The sequence below is a fragment of the Lepidochelys kempii genome, chromosome 2 (assembly GCF_965140265.1).
Source record: "Lepidochelys kempii isolate rLepKem1 chromosome 2, rLepKem1.hap2, whole genome shotgun sequence".
Lineage (NCBI taxonomy): Eukaryota > Metazoa > Chordata > Testudines > Cheloniidae > Lepidochelys > Lepidochelys kempii.
This window is the reverse complement of record NC_133257.1, coordinates 236586809-236602811: the sequence shown is the minus strand read 5'-3', so window position 1 is coordinate 236602811 and position 16003 is coordinate 236586809. Positions and strand designations below refer to the sequence as shown.

The 16003-nt window shown below is 42.7% G+C and overlaps 1 protein-coding gene across 4 annotated transcripts in view; it reads right to left on the bottom strand.

Moving 5' to 3' along the window:
- Nucleotides 1–16003, bottom strand: part of APBB1IP (amyloid beta precursor protein binding family B member 1 interacting protein) — a 103849-nt gene that overhangs the window by 61106 nt on the left and 26740 nt on the right. For 3 of the 4 annotated variants that reach the window (XM_073334280.1, XM_073334282.1, XM_073334281.1), the window contains 2 exons: nucleotides 5738–5809; nucleotides 1958–2045 (listed from right to left, as the gene is read on the bottom strand). In XM_073334280.1, the coding sequence (XP_073190381.1) occupies nucleotides 1958–2045; nucleotides 5738–5809 (160 nt within the window). Of the gene's footprint in view, nucleotides 1–1957; nucleotides 2046–2690; nucleotides 3351–5737; nucleotides 5810–16003 lie in introns of those variants that run through there. The other variant, XM_073334283.1, reaches the window with a different exon arrangement.

The following is a 16003-nucleotide window of genomic DNA, read 5'->3' as shown; positions in this document are numbered from 1 at the left end:
ATTATTCCGTATTTCCCTTTGTCTGTATAATGAAGAATAGGCAGGGCCTTGAAGAAATGGCTACAAATGGAGCTGGGTTTGGCTGAGAGTTTCTCCCAGGCTGGCCCACTGTAGGGCCCCAATTCAAGGGAAGCACTTAAGCATATCTCTGAGCAGGGATGAATTTAAGCATGTATTTAAGGACTTTCCTGAAATGGGACCTAAATTACTTCTAAACAAGTCCTATCTTTCTTTACTGTAATAATTAGGACATTTTTGTGACATACACATTAAAACAATATGCTAACCTATGTAGTTTCCAATATTCTCAAAGCTCTAGTCATATTGTTTTATTACTGAAAAAAGGACAGATACCCATAAATACAGATTCCCTACCAGGGCCAAGCGCAAATGACATTACACAGTCTTGTTTTCCTTTCATGGATTCCATCTGTCAGTCTAACATTACCAATCTTAGTTTTCAGTTTCATTAAACATTTAAATATGAAAGACATTAGGCCATGATTTCCCAAAGTGACTAGTGATTTCTATTTTTGGTGTCCAACTTGAGACACCTTCACAAGCCTGACTTTCAGAAAGTGCTGAATACCCATGCTCTGAAAATCAGACCTCTTTAAGGTCAAATTGAGATACCCAAAATCATTGGTTGCTTTTGACAATCATGGATGTTTAGCTTTTTACTCCTCCACTGTTGTAGTATTTTTTAGATGTAACTGATGTCTGAATGAGCTCTCCCCTGACATTAGTGATGAGCTGGGGGAAAAGACTTCAGGAACCGTGTTTGCATAGACATGGCTATTCTGCCTCGGTATGCAGCATGATGGAGCTACTTTGCCAAAATGATCACCTTTGGCTGGTGTTGGGTTACAAACCACTTTAGTGCAAGAGTAATGACACGTGGTTATCCTTATTGTTTGAGTAAAGGGCAACAGAACTGTACTTAGACAGCCCTGGTTGAAGAGGTTGCCCTAAACTGAACCTTACTCTCTAAGTGGGGGGTAGGGATGTCAAATCCCAGTGAAAGACAGGTGATGGGGACTTGTATTTGTATTATATTGCTATGCTACCTGGTGGTGTGGACTCCGCCCAAATTGTCCTAGACACCCTTTGAGCTTCCCCTCTCTAGTGTTTAGAGACAGAGCTAATCAGACTCTATTCAGAGGCATTGTTTCTGTACAGTAATTACCAGTGCTGAATCACTGATAAGCAAGTCTAGGGGGTCTTAGACCTGGTGTTGGGATAGTGGCGAAAGGAAAGACAATGCAGAGGCTGTACTGGCAGTGAGGTTTCCTGCTACCTGAAATCACTAAGAGCTGAAATCACTGAAGACCTGGGTTAAGCAGTGGAACCTCAGAACATGGCATTGCAGAAGTGGCAGAGAGTGTCCAACAGTGGCAGCACATGACCACCAGCAGCAAGGGCACACAGCAACCACAGAGACATTGCTTGACGCTCCCCACACCCTTTGTGGAATAGAAGGTGAACCCCTGTGACCACACCTCTGAACTCTGGGTCTTCGCTAACCAAGGACAGCCACATGCGCGGAGGATGGGGGAGTGATGTGTTAAAGGCACATTCGTTTGTCAGACTTTCCCACCACAAAGTGACACCGCCCCATGCACTGTGGGGCTGGGATTCTGCTTATGGTGGCATGCTTTTGAACATGGTTGTGGGGTTTTCCCAAACTATTGCTTGGTTCCCTTTTCCTTTTATTAAAAGTTCTCTTTTGTTACCCAGACTCAGTGCTTGGGAGAGGGGAAGTATGGTCTCTTAGAGGTGCCAAGGACTGGTGGTAAATTTTCTCAGATTATTGGGTTGGGGCTCGAGCTGATTCTGTTTTGTATTGTTAAGAGGGACTCCTAGATACAGAACCCGGCCCTTGTTGCTGTTGATTCCAACTGGCAGAAGGCTGACAAACACATCACAGCAACACTACATAATCCTTCCAATCACTTACCATTTAAATCTTTAAAGCCAACTGTAAAGTTATATTCTTTATTAGATTCTTTGGGGGATGGAGGCTGGACAGTTTCCACTCCTAAACTCTGTGGAGATGGAACAAAAAGAAAGGAGCTGATGATATAATTATCATTAAGATACTAATATTTACTGACTACCTTCCCTCTAAGCTGCACAGCCGTGCGCCCGGCTATCAAGGGCCACTCAGGCATGCAGCAGGGAGAGGCGCCTCTCCCCTGGCCCTGGAGCTGCCACTGTAGGGAGAGGCACTCTCTCCCAGCCCCAGGCTGCTGTGGCGAGAGAGGGCTGAGGGGAGTCCTCTCTCCCCACCGCAGCCCCAGGGAAGCCTGCACCCAAAACCCTTCATCCCCAGCCCCACCCCAGAGCCCGCACTCCCAACCGGAGTCCTCACCCCAACCTTATGCCCCAGCCCTGAGCCCCCTCCCATACCCCAAACCTCTCATCCCCAGCCCCACCCCAGAGCCCACACGCCCAGTCAGAGCCCTCACCCCCTCCCACACCTCAACCCTCTGCCCCAGCCCCGAGCCCCCTCTCACACTCCAAACCCCTCGGGCCCACCTCAGCCATACATCACCTTCGTATTGATGCACATAACAAAATTCATTCTGCACATGGATGTAAAAAATTAGAGGGAACATTGTTTACTGACCAGGTTACACTGATAATTATTCTAACAAACTCAGTTCTTCCCTCAAGAAACAGAAACCCACATACTAGTGTGTTGGTCTTGTTTACTCCATGATGTTTTCTATGGGTGAATGGCTTCTTTAAAGGGAGAATTTCTCTAGCCTGCAGTTTGTTCCTAAGAATGCAGGTTGGGGACTGGTGCTTTAGAAAACTATGAGAAGCATACAAAATTAAGGCAAGGAAAGAGGATTCCTCTCTGTAATTCCCACTGATGAAATAGTTGGCTCTAGCAGCTGAATGATCCCAGAAGTGTTTATATTTACTAGGTTGTCTAAAACTGGTGACAATTTTCCATAAAAAAATTAATAAAAACTCTTTTTTACTAGTTCATTTCTTATGATTTCCCAGCCCCACAATGTTAGTTTCTTATGAACTTGTGCAAAGCTGGAAATGTGAACTCAAAATATCACTTCTGCATTATGACTAGTCACGCTTGCAAAAATAGAGAAGGTGCTAATAGGGAAAGGAAGGAAATAAACACATAAGATAATTTCACAAGACCAGATAAAAGGAATTAAAGAAAGGAGTTTATATACAAAATAGAGAAGACAAAAGTGGCAATCATGGCCCCTGATCCAGCAAAGCACTTACTACTGGCCTGCTTTACCTTAAACATTTTCTTAAGTGCTTTGCTGGATCAGCACTCAAATGCATAAAGGAAATGTTTTAATTTTTTTTTTTAAAGACAGGAAATGGTATTTCATGCTGGTCAGAAAGGAAAACTGAAAAGAGTGGAAGTACAAGCAAACTGAAAAAGACAAATCAAAGGACAACAAGGACAAGTGCAGAGTCCTGTACTTAGTATGGAAGAATCCCATGCGCTGCTACAGACTAGGGACCGAGCGGCTAGGCAACAGTTCTGCAGAAAAGGGCCTAGGGGTTACAGTGGACGAGAAGCTGGATATGCGTCAGTGTGCCCTTGTTGCCAAGAGGGCTAATGGCATTTTGTAGGGGCAAAAGTAGGGGCACTGCCAGCAGATCAAGGGACGTGATCATTTCCCTCTATTCGGCATTGGTGAGGTCTCATCTGGAGTACTGGAGTCTTGGGCCCCAAACTACAAGAAGGATGTAGAAAAATTGGAAAGCATCCAGCGGAGGGCAACAAAAATGATTAGGGGGCTGGAGCACATGACTTATGTGGAGAGGCTGAGGGAACTGGGATTATTTAGTCTGCAGAAGAGAAAAACTAGGGGGGATTTGATAGCTGCTTTCAACTACCTGAAAGGGGGGTTCCAAAGAGGATGGATCCAGATTGTTCTCAGTGGTGGCAGATGACAGAACAAGGAGTAATGGTCTCAAGTTGCAGTGGGGGAGGTTTAGGTTGGATATTAGGAAAAACTTTTTCACTAGGAGGGTGGTGAAGCACTGGAATGGGTTACCTAGGGAGGTGGTGGAATCTCTTTCCTGAGAAATTTTAAGGTCAGGCTTGACAAAGCCCTGACTGGGATGATTTAGTTGGGGATTGGTCCTGCTTTGAGCAGGGGATTGGACTAGATGACCTCCTGAGGTCCCTTCCAACCCTGATATTCTATGATTCTATGAAAGAGAAAACAATGGACGTGCAGAAAAGTAGTTAAAAATTAAACATGAAGAGGTAGTATAAATGAGAATCAGCCCTTTCTGTCTAAGGCCTGTTTATCCTGTGAATGTGCCATATCTACATCTACGTTCTGGCTTGTTTACACTGCCAGAGTGGTATAGAGAGACCTTAGTATAAATGAGAATAAAGGCCCAAAGACAGTAATAAAAGGGAAGAAAAAATACATTTCACAGAATAGTTTAGGGAAATAAGAAGCTAGAAGAACCAGTTCTTAGAAAAAGTTCTAAGAAAAACAGGGGGAATATGAGGAAGACATAAAGTAAAAATTAACACAAAGCAAAAGTAGTTTTTCTTTTATAATTTCAATATTTTACTATGAAACTAATTACTCTAAAAGACCCTGTTCTCAATTATAACTAAAGCTGTTAAAAAGTCAGAAAGCTAACAGGGAACCAAGTGTTTTGGTTTTGATAGCCAAGACGGTCATATTAAATCATGTTTTCCTCTAGGCTTTCAAGATGCTTCAAGCAGAATTCCTATTCAGTGTCACAAAATGTTTGGACTTGAATTTGGCAGACTGGAGTTCAACAAACAGAAAGACTTCAGAACTAGAGGCTTTAAGTAGGGCACCTCAAACAAAATTCCAGATGACAGTTTAAGTGTTTCACTTAAGCATAATTTAATTTAAAACAAATTTAATGAGTATAACAAGTTTTTGGTTATGAATTCTTCCTCAATCTTACCAGTTTTGGTGTAGGAAATCTTCCAAGGTCTTGGGTTTAGAAAGAGACTCATGTTGTTTTATAGTTCTTTCCAGAACAATATTTCGTATACACATATTCCCTAATACCATCAGTGTTGTGCCATTCATATTTTGGCACATGTGGTGATGAATCACTATGCTAGATGTCTTTCAAATAGTCAACAAATTAGTAAAAAACATTTTTGTCTTCATTTGCATAGTTTATAGTTCACTCAGTTTAGAGTTTATAATTGTGAAATCCTCATCACTGGAGGTTTGCAAAAACAGGTTGGACAAACAGGGATGGTTTAGGTTTACTTGGTCCTGCCACAGCACACAGGGCAGGACTCGATGACTTCTCAAGGTCCCTTCCAGCCCTACATTTCTAGAATTCTGTGCTTCAACAGGTTACAGTTCATTTAAACATGAACGCAAAGTGTTCATCCATGGTGATTCAGATGCAAACTCTTCTTGTTTCCATAGCAAAACGATTGCACATTCTGGGGCTAAGTCTACTAGGAATCTGGATTAACTTTTTGAAAAAGGCCTCTGATATCATGTTAGAGCTGTTTCATGTTCTAGTCTACTATAATGTCACTTTTGTCGTTGTGCAGGCAACATGATTTAGAGAAAATCAGTTTTAAGTCACTTTCAAAAGACTACCTGTATTTATTCAGTAGGAAGGTGCAATGAGTAGTTGCAGAGGAATAAGGAAGGTAAGGCGTTCTCCTTGTTTCCCTCCCTTATAGTAATTTCTCTTATCCCTTGTTTTCAACCAGATTACTTACCTGCGTCAGCAGGTCCATTTCCCCCAGTAAATTGCTGAACATTTCATCTATATCATCACATGTCTGCTCCATCTGAAAAGAAATAAACCCATGGACAAGAACATCAGCATTAGTCTGTTTAAAACTTTGGAAGCAATTCTATAAACACAGAAAAAAAACCCACTTCATCCAGTTAATTTCTTACAAAGCCTTTCCAATTTATATTGAAAAAAAAACCAGTTTCTTATTCATGATAATTTAGCAGATAAATCTTTAAATAATTTAGAAATAATTGATTAATTAGGACTCTGATCCTGCATATTCTTAAGCAAATACTTAATTTTATGCTCTTGAGTAGTTTCATCAGTCTCGGTGCTCAATGTATAATCTATATTTGATTAAAAGTCACCAGGTAATAAATCTGCACCTTAAACAACTAAAACTGAGGGAGGGAGAGAGGGAGAGAAAAAACTGAAAATTTGAGGCTGACAAACTCCTGAACACACAGTGTGAAGATTTCAGTCCTTGGCTTAAACCACTGTAACTACAAGATTTTAGCTGGGCTGTTTTCTAGTACAAGGACTGGATACGGTTTGATCCACCTAATTTTTTGTCTTGATATTTCTCCCTATGTTAAACCAAACATTTCTTTATTTGAGATACCTCTGGTCTTACACTGTTGGGTGTTTATTGCAGACCATCAAAGACAGAGACAATGCAGTTGCTTCTGAGATACAGGAACATGCTAAAAGGTACTTGACCTGGGAGCCTGGCAAACTGCACTCTCTCACTTAGGGGCTCAACCCTGCAAGGTGCTGAATACTCTGGAACTAATCCCACAAAACATTTAAACACTTGCTGAGCTGTAAGCATGTGAGTAGTTCCATTGACTTCAGTATGACTGCTCATGCACTTTAATGTCTTGCAGGATGGGGCAAAAGTGCTCAGTACGTCACAAGACCAATGAGCTCTCTAGCTGTGGTCAGTAGGGGACATGGAGAAAGCCTGGTGATTGCAAGGAGTGGCAGGAAAAGGGGACCGGAGGTTGCACCCGTCTTTAGGCACTTAATTTTACAGAGCACCTAGAGTCATAACTATTCCATAATTATACAATAAATACCTTTTCCTGAGAATTACTTGGTAATTTTACTTGGTTACCGAACTGTACTAAAACTAATGGAGGCTGGGATTTTTAAAAGAGCCTTAGGGAGCTAAGCCCCTGCAGGTCCCATTAAATCCCTAACTCCCTTAGGTGTCTCTAAAAATCCCAGCTGAAAGCAAAGGACTGTGAACCTAAAAGATTCTGGTTTCTAATCTGATCTGAGTTCCTGATTCACTGTTGTGTGAGCTTGGGTAAACCAGTGATCTGCTTGTGTGTCATTCAATCCAGCTGGAAACAGCACAGCAAAACAAAGGCCCTTACTGCAAATCAGATGCTGTATCTGAGCTCAGCTTTCCTAAGGGAAAATACATATAAGAAGGCACGGCGAATCTTGAAAATTTTTGATTTTATGGTACTTGTGTATTATTATTTTTGGAAGGCAAAAATTAATGTCACTATCCTGAGAGTGCATGGCACTGACTATGTACATACAGGGTAAATAGTTAGAGTGGTCAGTAATTAAACAATTCTTACCTGCTTAATTGCCCTGCATAAAATAAAGCAACATCAGGTCCAAGGTAAATGTTGTAATTTGTGGGGACTTCTAGTACTTCTTCAAAACTGTGATGGAACCTGAGGATGCCACAGTCTCTCTCCTCCTAGCTCCCTTTAACCACCACACTAAAGGTTCCTGTGTATCACAACTCATCCAATGAGGCTTCCTTTTAACTTGAGTGCCCCACTGGCACTCAGTACTCGCCAGAAAGGTCTCTAGTAGAGCAACATGAGCCGCTCTGCCTACCTCCCTTGGGCCCTCTGGCATGGGGATAAAGAGGATATGTCATCATTTGCACATTCTGTAATCTGGTGTAAAATGCTATAGTCATCTAGTAGTTTTACACCTACTTTGGACTCTTTGCACTAGTGTAAATAGCTAAACAGGGCAACAGAAAATCTGTCCAGGTGCATGCACAGTGATCTGAGGTCTTACCAACCCAAGGGAACCCAAGATTGGGAACTGGACTCAGAACTGCTGCACATCAGTGCAAAATTTCACTACGCAGCCATCTGGTACACCAGATATAGTTTAATAGTCAATTGAGACATCTGTAACTTGATTGTCCTTTTGTATACTGTATACACAGTTACTTTGACTACATAAAAATATTTTGTATGATTTAAATACCAAATGACTGCTTATATAGGGAGCAATGCTTAGGCACCATGGTTCTAGGAGCTTTATAATACTTATGGATAGATACAGATGCTTGGCAATGATCTACAAGATTGAGATGTAGTATTAGACATGTAAACACACATATCAGTTCAAAGTGAATGTTTTTATTACATTACAAACTTTCGGATTTGGTTTGTTTTCCTTTGCTAGAAGTAATTTTTATTCTACGGAGTTAGGGAAGGGATATCAAGGAGACAATTGCCTATAATACCACTGTACAAACAAAAATGACTAATACATATATCAAGAGTTTAATTTTACATAATCACAGATTCAGGAGCAATAACCAAAGGTATGTGGAGGTTCTGTAATTTACCGGGTAGGGGTAACTGATTATTAAATCCTAATTCAGGTATTGGAACCATTAGCCTTACAGCAATAGCCAGACTGCAATTTAAGCATTTCCCATTATACTTAGGATTAGGGGAATGCAGAGTTTTCATTAAGAGACAGAGATGTGTTTGTATTTGATCAGACACAGCAAATTCATGCTTGTCATGTGATGAAAACAGAGTTGCAGTATATCACCAAATATATTGTTGGTGCTTAATAAATAACAAATTCTTCTTAATTTTCCTGTTTTCTACAATTTAGCAGGGAAGGAAAACTATCAGCTATAGGAATACCATTAACTCCATGAGCCTGTTGATTTGATTTGACTTTTTTTAAATGATCTACTTATGTTTAAGGACAAGGCTTTACTAAGTCAAATTTATACTTTGCTTTTTTTAAAAAATGCACAACAGGAATGTAAAGAGGGCAACAAGTACTTTCCGGTTGCTACAAAAGGTCTTGTCAAAAGAGGAGATTGCTTTTTTACAGTGGATGAAAGGATTAGGAGGTGAGATGGTCTAAACTCAGACGGAGCTAATCTTGTTGAGAGTTGAACAATAGATTGGTGAAAAAAACTGATGCAAGAGAACTGGATCATAGAATCATAGAATATCAGGGTTGGAAGGGACCTCAGGAGGTCATCTAGTCCAACCCCCTGCTCAAAGCAGGACCAATCCCCGATTTTTGCCCCAGATCCCTAAATGGCCCCCTCAAGGATTGAACTCACAACCCTGGGTTTAGCAGGCCAACGCTCAAACCACTGAGCTATCTGTTGAATTCCCTAATAGTTCACCCAATTTATCAGATTATTACAAACTCTAATATATTTAAAGCCTCTCTCTTGACTTTACATGACTGACTCTTCAGATCCAATTGATTCATTGGGAAAAATAATATTTCCATTTAGAAAACCAATGTTCAAAGAAATCTCAAAGGATTTCCACTGTAGAATGGAACTGGCTAGTCACTGCTGATTGTTACTTGATCGGTCAAATAAAGGGCATTGTAATATCAGATCATTCAAATATGATATTAAGCAAATGGGCAGCCCTACAAGTTCCATCTTATCTTCAAATAATGATTAGGAAGCATACCATGTCTAGCTCAGGCACCACTTTCAGTGAATAGATATTCATCATGAACACTAGACTGATTACACTGAGATAGTCATTGAGCCATCTCATTTACTAGTGTCCATATTTTTCTCTTGTATTTTTATAAATCATTCTCAGGAGAACAAAGGTAATGTTCCCATCAACAAATCTTGAGAGCAGAGATACTACTTTTAGACTAAAGTATATTGAGTTATCCCTTAAACTAACACAAGTGTGCCCAAAATTCAACAATGACCTTGGTAAGGGCTAAACAGGCCACTGATTTTAGACTAGAGCGGTGTGAAAAGGCTCACCAACAGCAATGGTACCATATCACAGATCTGGTCTGGAGGCTCCCATGGATTTAGCCATAGTCACAAACTTGTCTATCCGTATTGATAATTGGCTGTGTGAGTGAAGAAAGAAGAGGGGGACCATGCTGCCATTCCACCTATGTCCCTGTCCACCTAGCCCTTCCCCTTTCCCTCCCCCGAGCCCTGTTCGGGATCCTTCCTGAGCTCCCAAGACTCTCACCACACCTCCAGGTACAGATTCAGCTGTACATCCCAGACAAGGCACAGAAAATTCCTCTACAATGGGCCCTCTGACTTTGGTGCCGCTGACAGCTTCATAGATGCAGTGATAGTCCGGGCTCTACGAATCCATGTTCACAAGGAACCTATGCCTGATCTTGTGGAAACAACAGATGGGACCTGTCCCCCAGATCATGATGCAAGGGACCACACAGCTAGAGGCTGCAATACAGGGACACCGGGAAGCACTGCAATTCACTATCCGCATTTCACTCTAATGCTCAGCAAAAACTGGCTGGCATGTCATGACCTGCACATCCACTAATGAGAGCAAAAGGGAGACCCTCCAAGTCCCCAGAAAATACCAGGACTTCATCAACATCTTCTAAAAGAAAAATGCAGACCCACTGCCCCCACACCAAGACACTGACTGTCGGATAGATCTGCAACCCAGGGTCAATATGCTGTATGGCCAGATCTATGCAATGTTGGAGCTTGAACTCCTGGCCTTCGGTGAGTATATCCAGGAGAACACAGCTGAAGGGCTCATCCATTGTGTAATGTCTCCTGGTCCTGCCAGGGCTCCAATCCTCTTTGTATAGAAAAAAGATGGGTCCCTATGTCTCTGTGTAGACTGCTGGATGCTAAATCAAGAGGCATTTTGGATCCAATACTCCTTCCACTGATCCCAGAGCTGCTGAACCATATCCAATCTGCTTGGGTGTTCACCAGACTAGATCTTCAGGGGGCCTGGTACAGTATACACCAACCATAAGAACCTAGAGTATTTATGTAAAGCCAGAGCCCTGAAACAACAACAGCTCCGATGGGTGCTATTCTTTCTCCATTTTGATTTCACTATGGCCCATCAACCTGAAACCAAGAACAAGAAAGCCAACACTCTGTTGTGCAAGGGAGAAAACTACAAGGAGGAAGATAACATAATTGGGAAAGACCCTTCCTTCTCAAACCTCACAGTGCAACATGATCTCCTTACTTTAATCCAATTGGCTGCTCAAGACGACCTCCTGGCCAAGACAACTGCAGTTTCCCCAGAGCAACCCAATGGTCATACCAGGCAGTGGTGTACTGTGACAGATGGAATAACATATGTCCCGCCAGGATGCCCCCTCTTGAAAGTACTCTGGATATGCCACAATGCCCCCTTAATGGGCCATTTTGGCTACTCCAAAACCTTATGTCTGACCTCCCACCTCTTTTTGGTGACCCCCAGGTATGGACAGCGATTCAGACTTATGAATCTTGTGCAGAAGTTCCACTCACAAAATGCCTCGGCACCTTTATGCCCCTAGAAACTCCCACTTGATCCTGGACAGTGATTGCCATGGACTTGATACAGAACTTCCTGAATCGAATAAATGCACCACCATACTCACAATAGTAGATCAACTGACTAAGACGGTTCACTTCATTCCTTGTGCACAACTGGCCACAGCAACTGCTCAATTTCTATCCACATGCGTCTTTTGTCTGCATGGGCTCTCTGAATGTATCAGATCTGACAGAGGGTCCCAATTCATCTCCCAATTTTTGGCATGAAGTTCTCTAACTATTAAACATCCATACCTGCTTATCATCTGCGCACCACCCCCAAACAGATGGCCAAAACAGAGTAAACCAAGTGCTAGAATGGTACATGTGGTGTTTCACAAACAGTCATCAGGATTACTGGTCCTCTCTCCTCCCATATGCCACGTTTGCATATAACAACACTGGTCACGTCTCCACAGTCCAAAGTCCCTTTTTTGCCAATTATGGTTTTCATCCCATGCTCTCAATGACCTCCCAAAATCTGGAGGCCTGAGATATAGTACAGCAAATCCACCACATTCAGGAAGAACTCAAGGAACATATGGTGGAAGCAAAGGAGGCCTATAAGCAAATATGTGGATTGCCAGAGACAGGAGAGCCACGAATTCATGGTGGGTTGGAAGGTCTGGCTCTCAACCAAACACCTCCACACAAACAGTTCATCCCATAAACTAGATGAGTGTTTCTCAATCTTTTTGATATCAGGGACTGGCTTGTTGCCTTCCTAAACTGCGTCAGGGAGATCTCAGGGACTGGCATTAGTCCACGGACCAGTCTTTGAGAAACATTGAACTAGATCACTGATATTCGAGACCATTTCAGATTTGCCAGCTAATTACCCTGTCACTGTTAAACTCTGCCTGCCAAGGTCACTCAAAATGCACCCAGTCTTCCATTCACAGAAAACCCATTTCTGGACCTAATGCAACCAGCTTCACCATCCATCCAGCTCCAGAACCATGAAGAATACCCTGTTCAAGGCATATTGGACTCCAAGATCAAAAAGGGGAAATTATAGTAACTTGTGGACTGGGAGGGGTATGGTCCTGAGGACCCATGCTGGGAACTGGGCTTCCCCACCCCCAAGTTAATAGAGGCTTTCTACAAAAGCTACCCAGACGATGCAGAAAGTTTGCCCCTAAGGGTGAGAGTGATATGAGGAGCAGCAGGCCCAGAACCTGGGTTTGCAGATTCTGCGGGTGGCAACCACCCCACAGTAAGGATTCAGGAACTAGAAGCCAGGTCGGCAGAGCCTGGGATAGCTGACATTCTCACAGTGCCACTGGGAGGCTATGCAGAGCCACAGTCAGGGATCATTGTGGAAAGTAGGCACTGTAGGATGTACCACCCAAGGGAGCCAGAGTGACAGTACCCTGTGGCCCTCTGATTGGCCAACCACCCTATTTAACCCTGGAGGGTGCTCCAGGAAGTTGTCTGGGCAACCACACAGACATTGGGCCTGCTGCGACTCCAGACCTCACCTTGTCTCCTGATCTCCTGACCCTAATTTCTGCCTCCTGATTCTAGCCCGGTACTATCTATGATCTCCGGTCTCTGATCCCAGCATGCCTTTGACCCTGACTCTAGCTTATTGAACCCGTCTCGCTGACTAGCATCTCTCACCTCAGCCCAGCTGTGACTGCTAGGCCAGACAGCCTACGACCCAATCCCTTACATCCACGCTGCCACCTAACAGTTCTGGCAGCAGACACACTCACCAAATCATGAGCCTCAGAGACCCACACACACCACAGGATGTGCTGCCTGTGGAGGGCCTGACTGACAGGACATTCCCAATTCCTGATTGGTCTGGACATATGACTTAAATCTGGGGAGGATACAGGAAGTTCATCTGTGCAGCTAGGCAGAATCCCAGCTAGCTGCTGCTGAAGACTCTGCTTCCTTGTTGTGCTTCTTATATCCAGTTTCTGACTCGACCTTGTCTTTTGCATTTGACTTCTGGTTTCTAATCCTGTATTGACAAATGACTGTTTCCTGATGTTTGGTCATGTCTCGTGCCACTTGGCTAACTACCCATGACCCAGCACTGACATCAAGGGGCCATGTGGTAGGTGAAGCATATAACACAATACATTATTGCTCTTTATTTAAGCACAACACACACACACACACACACAGAATACAGGTCATATAGAAAACAACCACCAATCTGAACAAAACATCCTTCACTCAAGCTCACCCTTCCCTTGGGCATCCTTGGGGGACCAGCTGTGTTCAGGTAGACAGGATTCCCCTGTGCCTGATCTGGCTCCTGAAGCAGCTTCCCTCACCTTGAGCTGGTGAAAATGGCCCTGGACCCTGATCAGCTCCTGTCCTTTATAACCTTCCAATCCCTCTGTCAGAGGGCTACTAGATCAGCCTCCCCAAACTACCAGGCGACTTTGTTGCCAGGCAATCCCTCCCCTAACAATCAAGTTTTCCTGGTTGGGAGCCACTCTATCATCTATAGTGTTTGTATTAGAAGAGAGAACCATCCCAAGTTAATGACCCTCTATTGTCAGCCTTTTATCACTAGGACTGAAATTCCAAGGCAAACATGGAGGCAAAAGCACAACAGAGAAAGCAACTAGCCTGCGCACTCAAAATGGAGATGGTGGCCTGATAAAGATATACAGAGAGAAAGTTCATCATCTTGCACAGAATTCATAAATTGTACAGACAGAGTCCTCAATCATCACAGAACACTTGTGACATTTTCAAAACGATAGAGTGCTATGAAGCATCCAAACAGGGTGAGCTTGGAGACAAGTATCCCCTTTGCTTCCTTCCCCGTTCCCCATCATTTGGTTCTCTCTTCTCTTGGGCCCTTAGTTCCATTCCTCCTTCTGCTGATTGCTGCAATAAGAATGGATAGAGAATGTGGTGTGGTGGGTGGCTGGAATCTATCCCATTCAAAAGACATGCTGCTGTGTATTGGACCAGCTGCCCAGTGGCCAGGGGCCTTTACAGCTAGTTCTTTGGGATTATTCAACCAGAAACGCAAAGCAAAGTTTGGCAATATCTCAGCCTGTAGTAACTAAAAAATAAAACAGGAAAAGGTTTGCACAAGCCTCTTTAAAGTTAAACTGAGTTTCAAGCATAGTCCTCATGTATAACCATTTAACAATTACTCACGTCAGAATTTTCTGTACATACTATAATTACAAGTAACTCCTGAGGGAGCTATAAATGAAAGCAATTAAGGAAAAAAATGCAAATACAACAACCCTTTATAGTCTGTTTCCCTTGTTATTTGTCTGAGACAAATACAAATAGAGCAGAGGGGGGGGAAATCAAAATTAAAACAAAAACGAGGAAATTGTGGTTGTAAAATAATAAGAGTTGTCAGGGAGATGTCAGGGGAAGTGCAGTTTGTGAAACGACTTTTAACCTATTCTTAAAAGGACTGAAGTTCAAGTTGACAGTATCCCCTTGAGTTACTTTCGAATAAGAGCAAAAACACAGGAAAATGTGTTCGTTTTGTTTTTTCAAAGATTTCACATATCATTTATTCTCTATATCTCCAGAAAAACCTCATTTCCCCATCTGAGCAACTTTGACCTTAAACAGTCCCATAACTCTCATACTGTATGAGACTAATTGGAACTTTGTTAAAACATCAAACTGAAGAAAAACTATCAACCTTCATTATTCAGCTTCTGCAGATTAAGTCCTATTTTAAAGGTTCCTGTTATTTAGAAATGTCTTAGCCAACTCAACAGTTCACCCACTTTGACTCATAGATCCAGTTATTCATTCTGTATCCACCATTCAGTCCTACTGCACTAGTTTCCTGCTTAGCCTTTTATTTTTAAATCTCTCTTCTGATTTCCCAGCCTCTTTGCTGCTACTTCTCTTACGTTAGATATTTACAGCTTTGTGAAACTGACCAATCTGAAGTCATTTTATTCTGCTATTTGTACTTTGCATCAATTTGTCCAATGAAATCAGGTTTCTGCATCTTGATTTCTCTTTCTGTTCTGGTAGCGTTAGACCAAAGGACCCTTTCTTCCTGACCAACTGGGCTTTTGCTGCTCACTAATTCTGCTGCCATTTCCAAAGTCCTGTAAACATCCATTTTGGGTGGTGTCTTGTACAAAGATGTCTCCAGCTGTTCCTAATTCACTGGTACCACTTCTGCAGTCCCTTGTCTAGCTGATCATCACAACAAACTTCCTGGATGCTGGATTTCTGAAAGTTATCAGTCACAGCATGCAACAAGTGTTCCAGATCTTACAAGCACTTTTGGAATTTCTTGTGTTAAGGGAGGAGTTTGCACCAGAACTTATCTGAAGCTATGGGCAAGGAAGCAAAGATGCTTCAGCACCATGGCAATTCAGCAGTTTCAGGGCAAGATGGCTCAAGGGAACCTGGGGAGGGAAACACTGCCTGATGCAACTTGCTGCCATTGCATTAAGGAACAGCCCATCCTCTGAAGACAGTGGGCATTGCTAACAATGGATAACAAAGTAGTAGTGCACACACTCCCTTACACTTTCTGAAGCACTAGGGAAAGAGTCTGACCTGCTTCTTGTAGTAGGAAGAGAGCCTGAGACATAAGCCCTTGTATCAGAGGCCTGGTATGAGGCAGGACCTGCTCACAGAATCTGGCAAGGACAGGGATGATATTGCAAAAATACACATTACTAAGAAGTG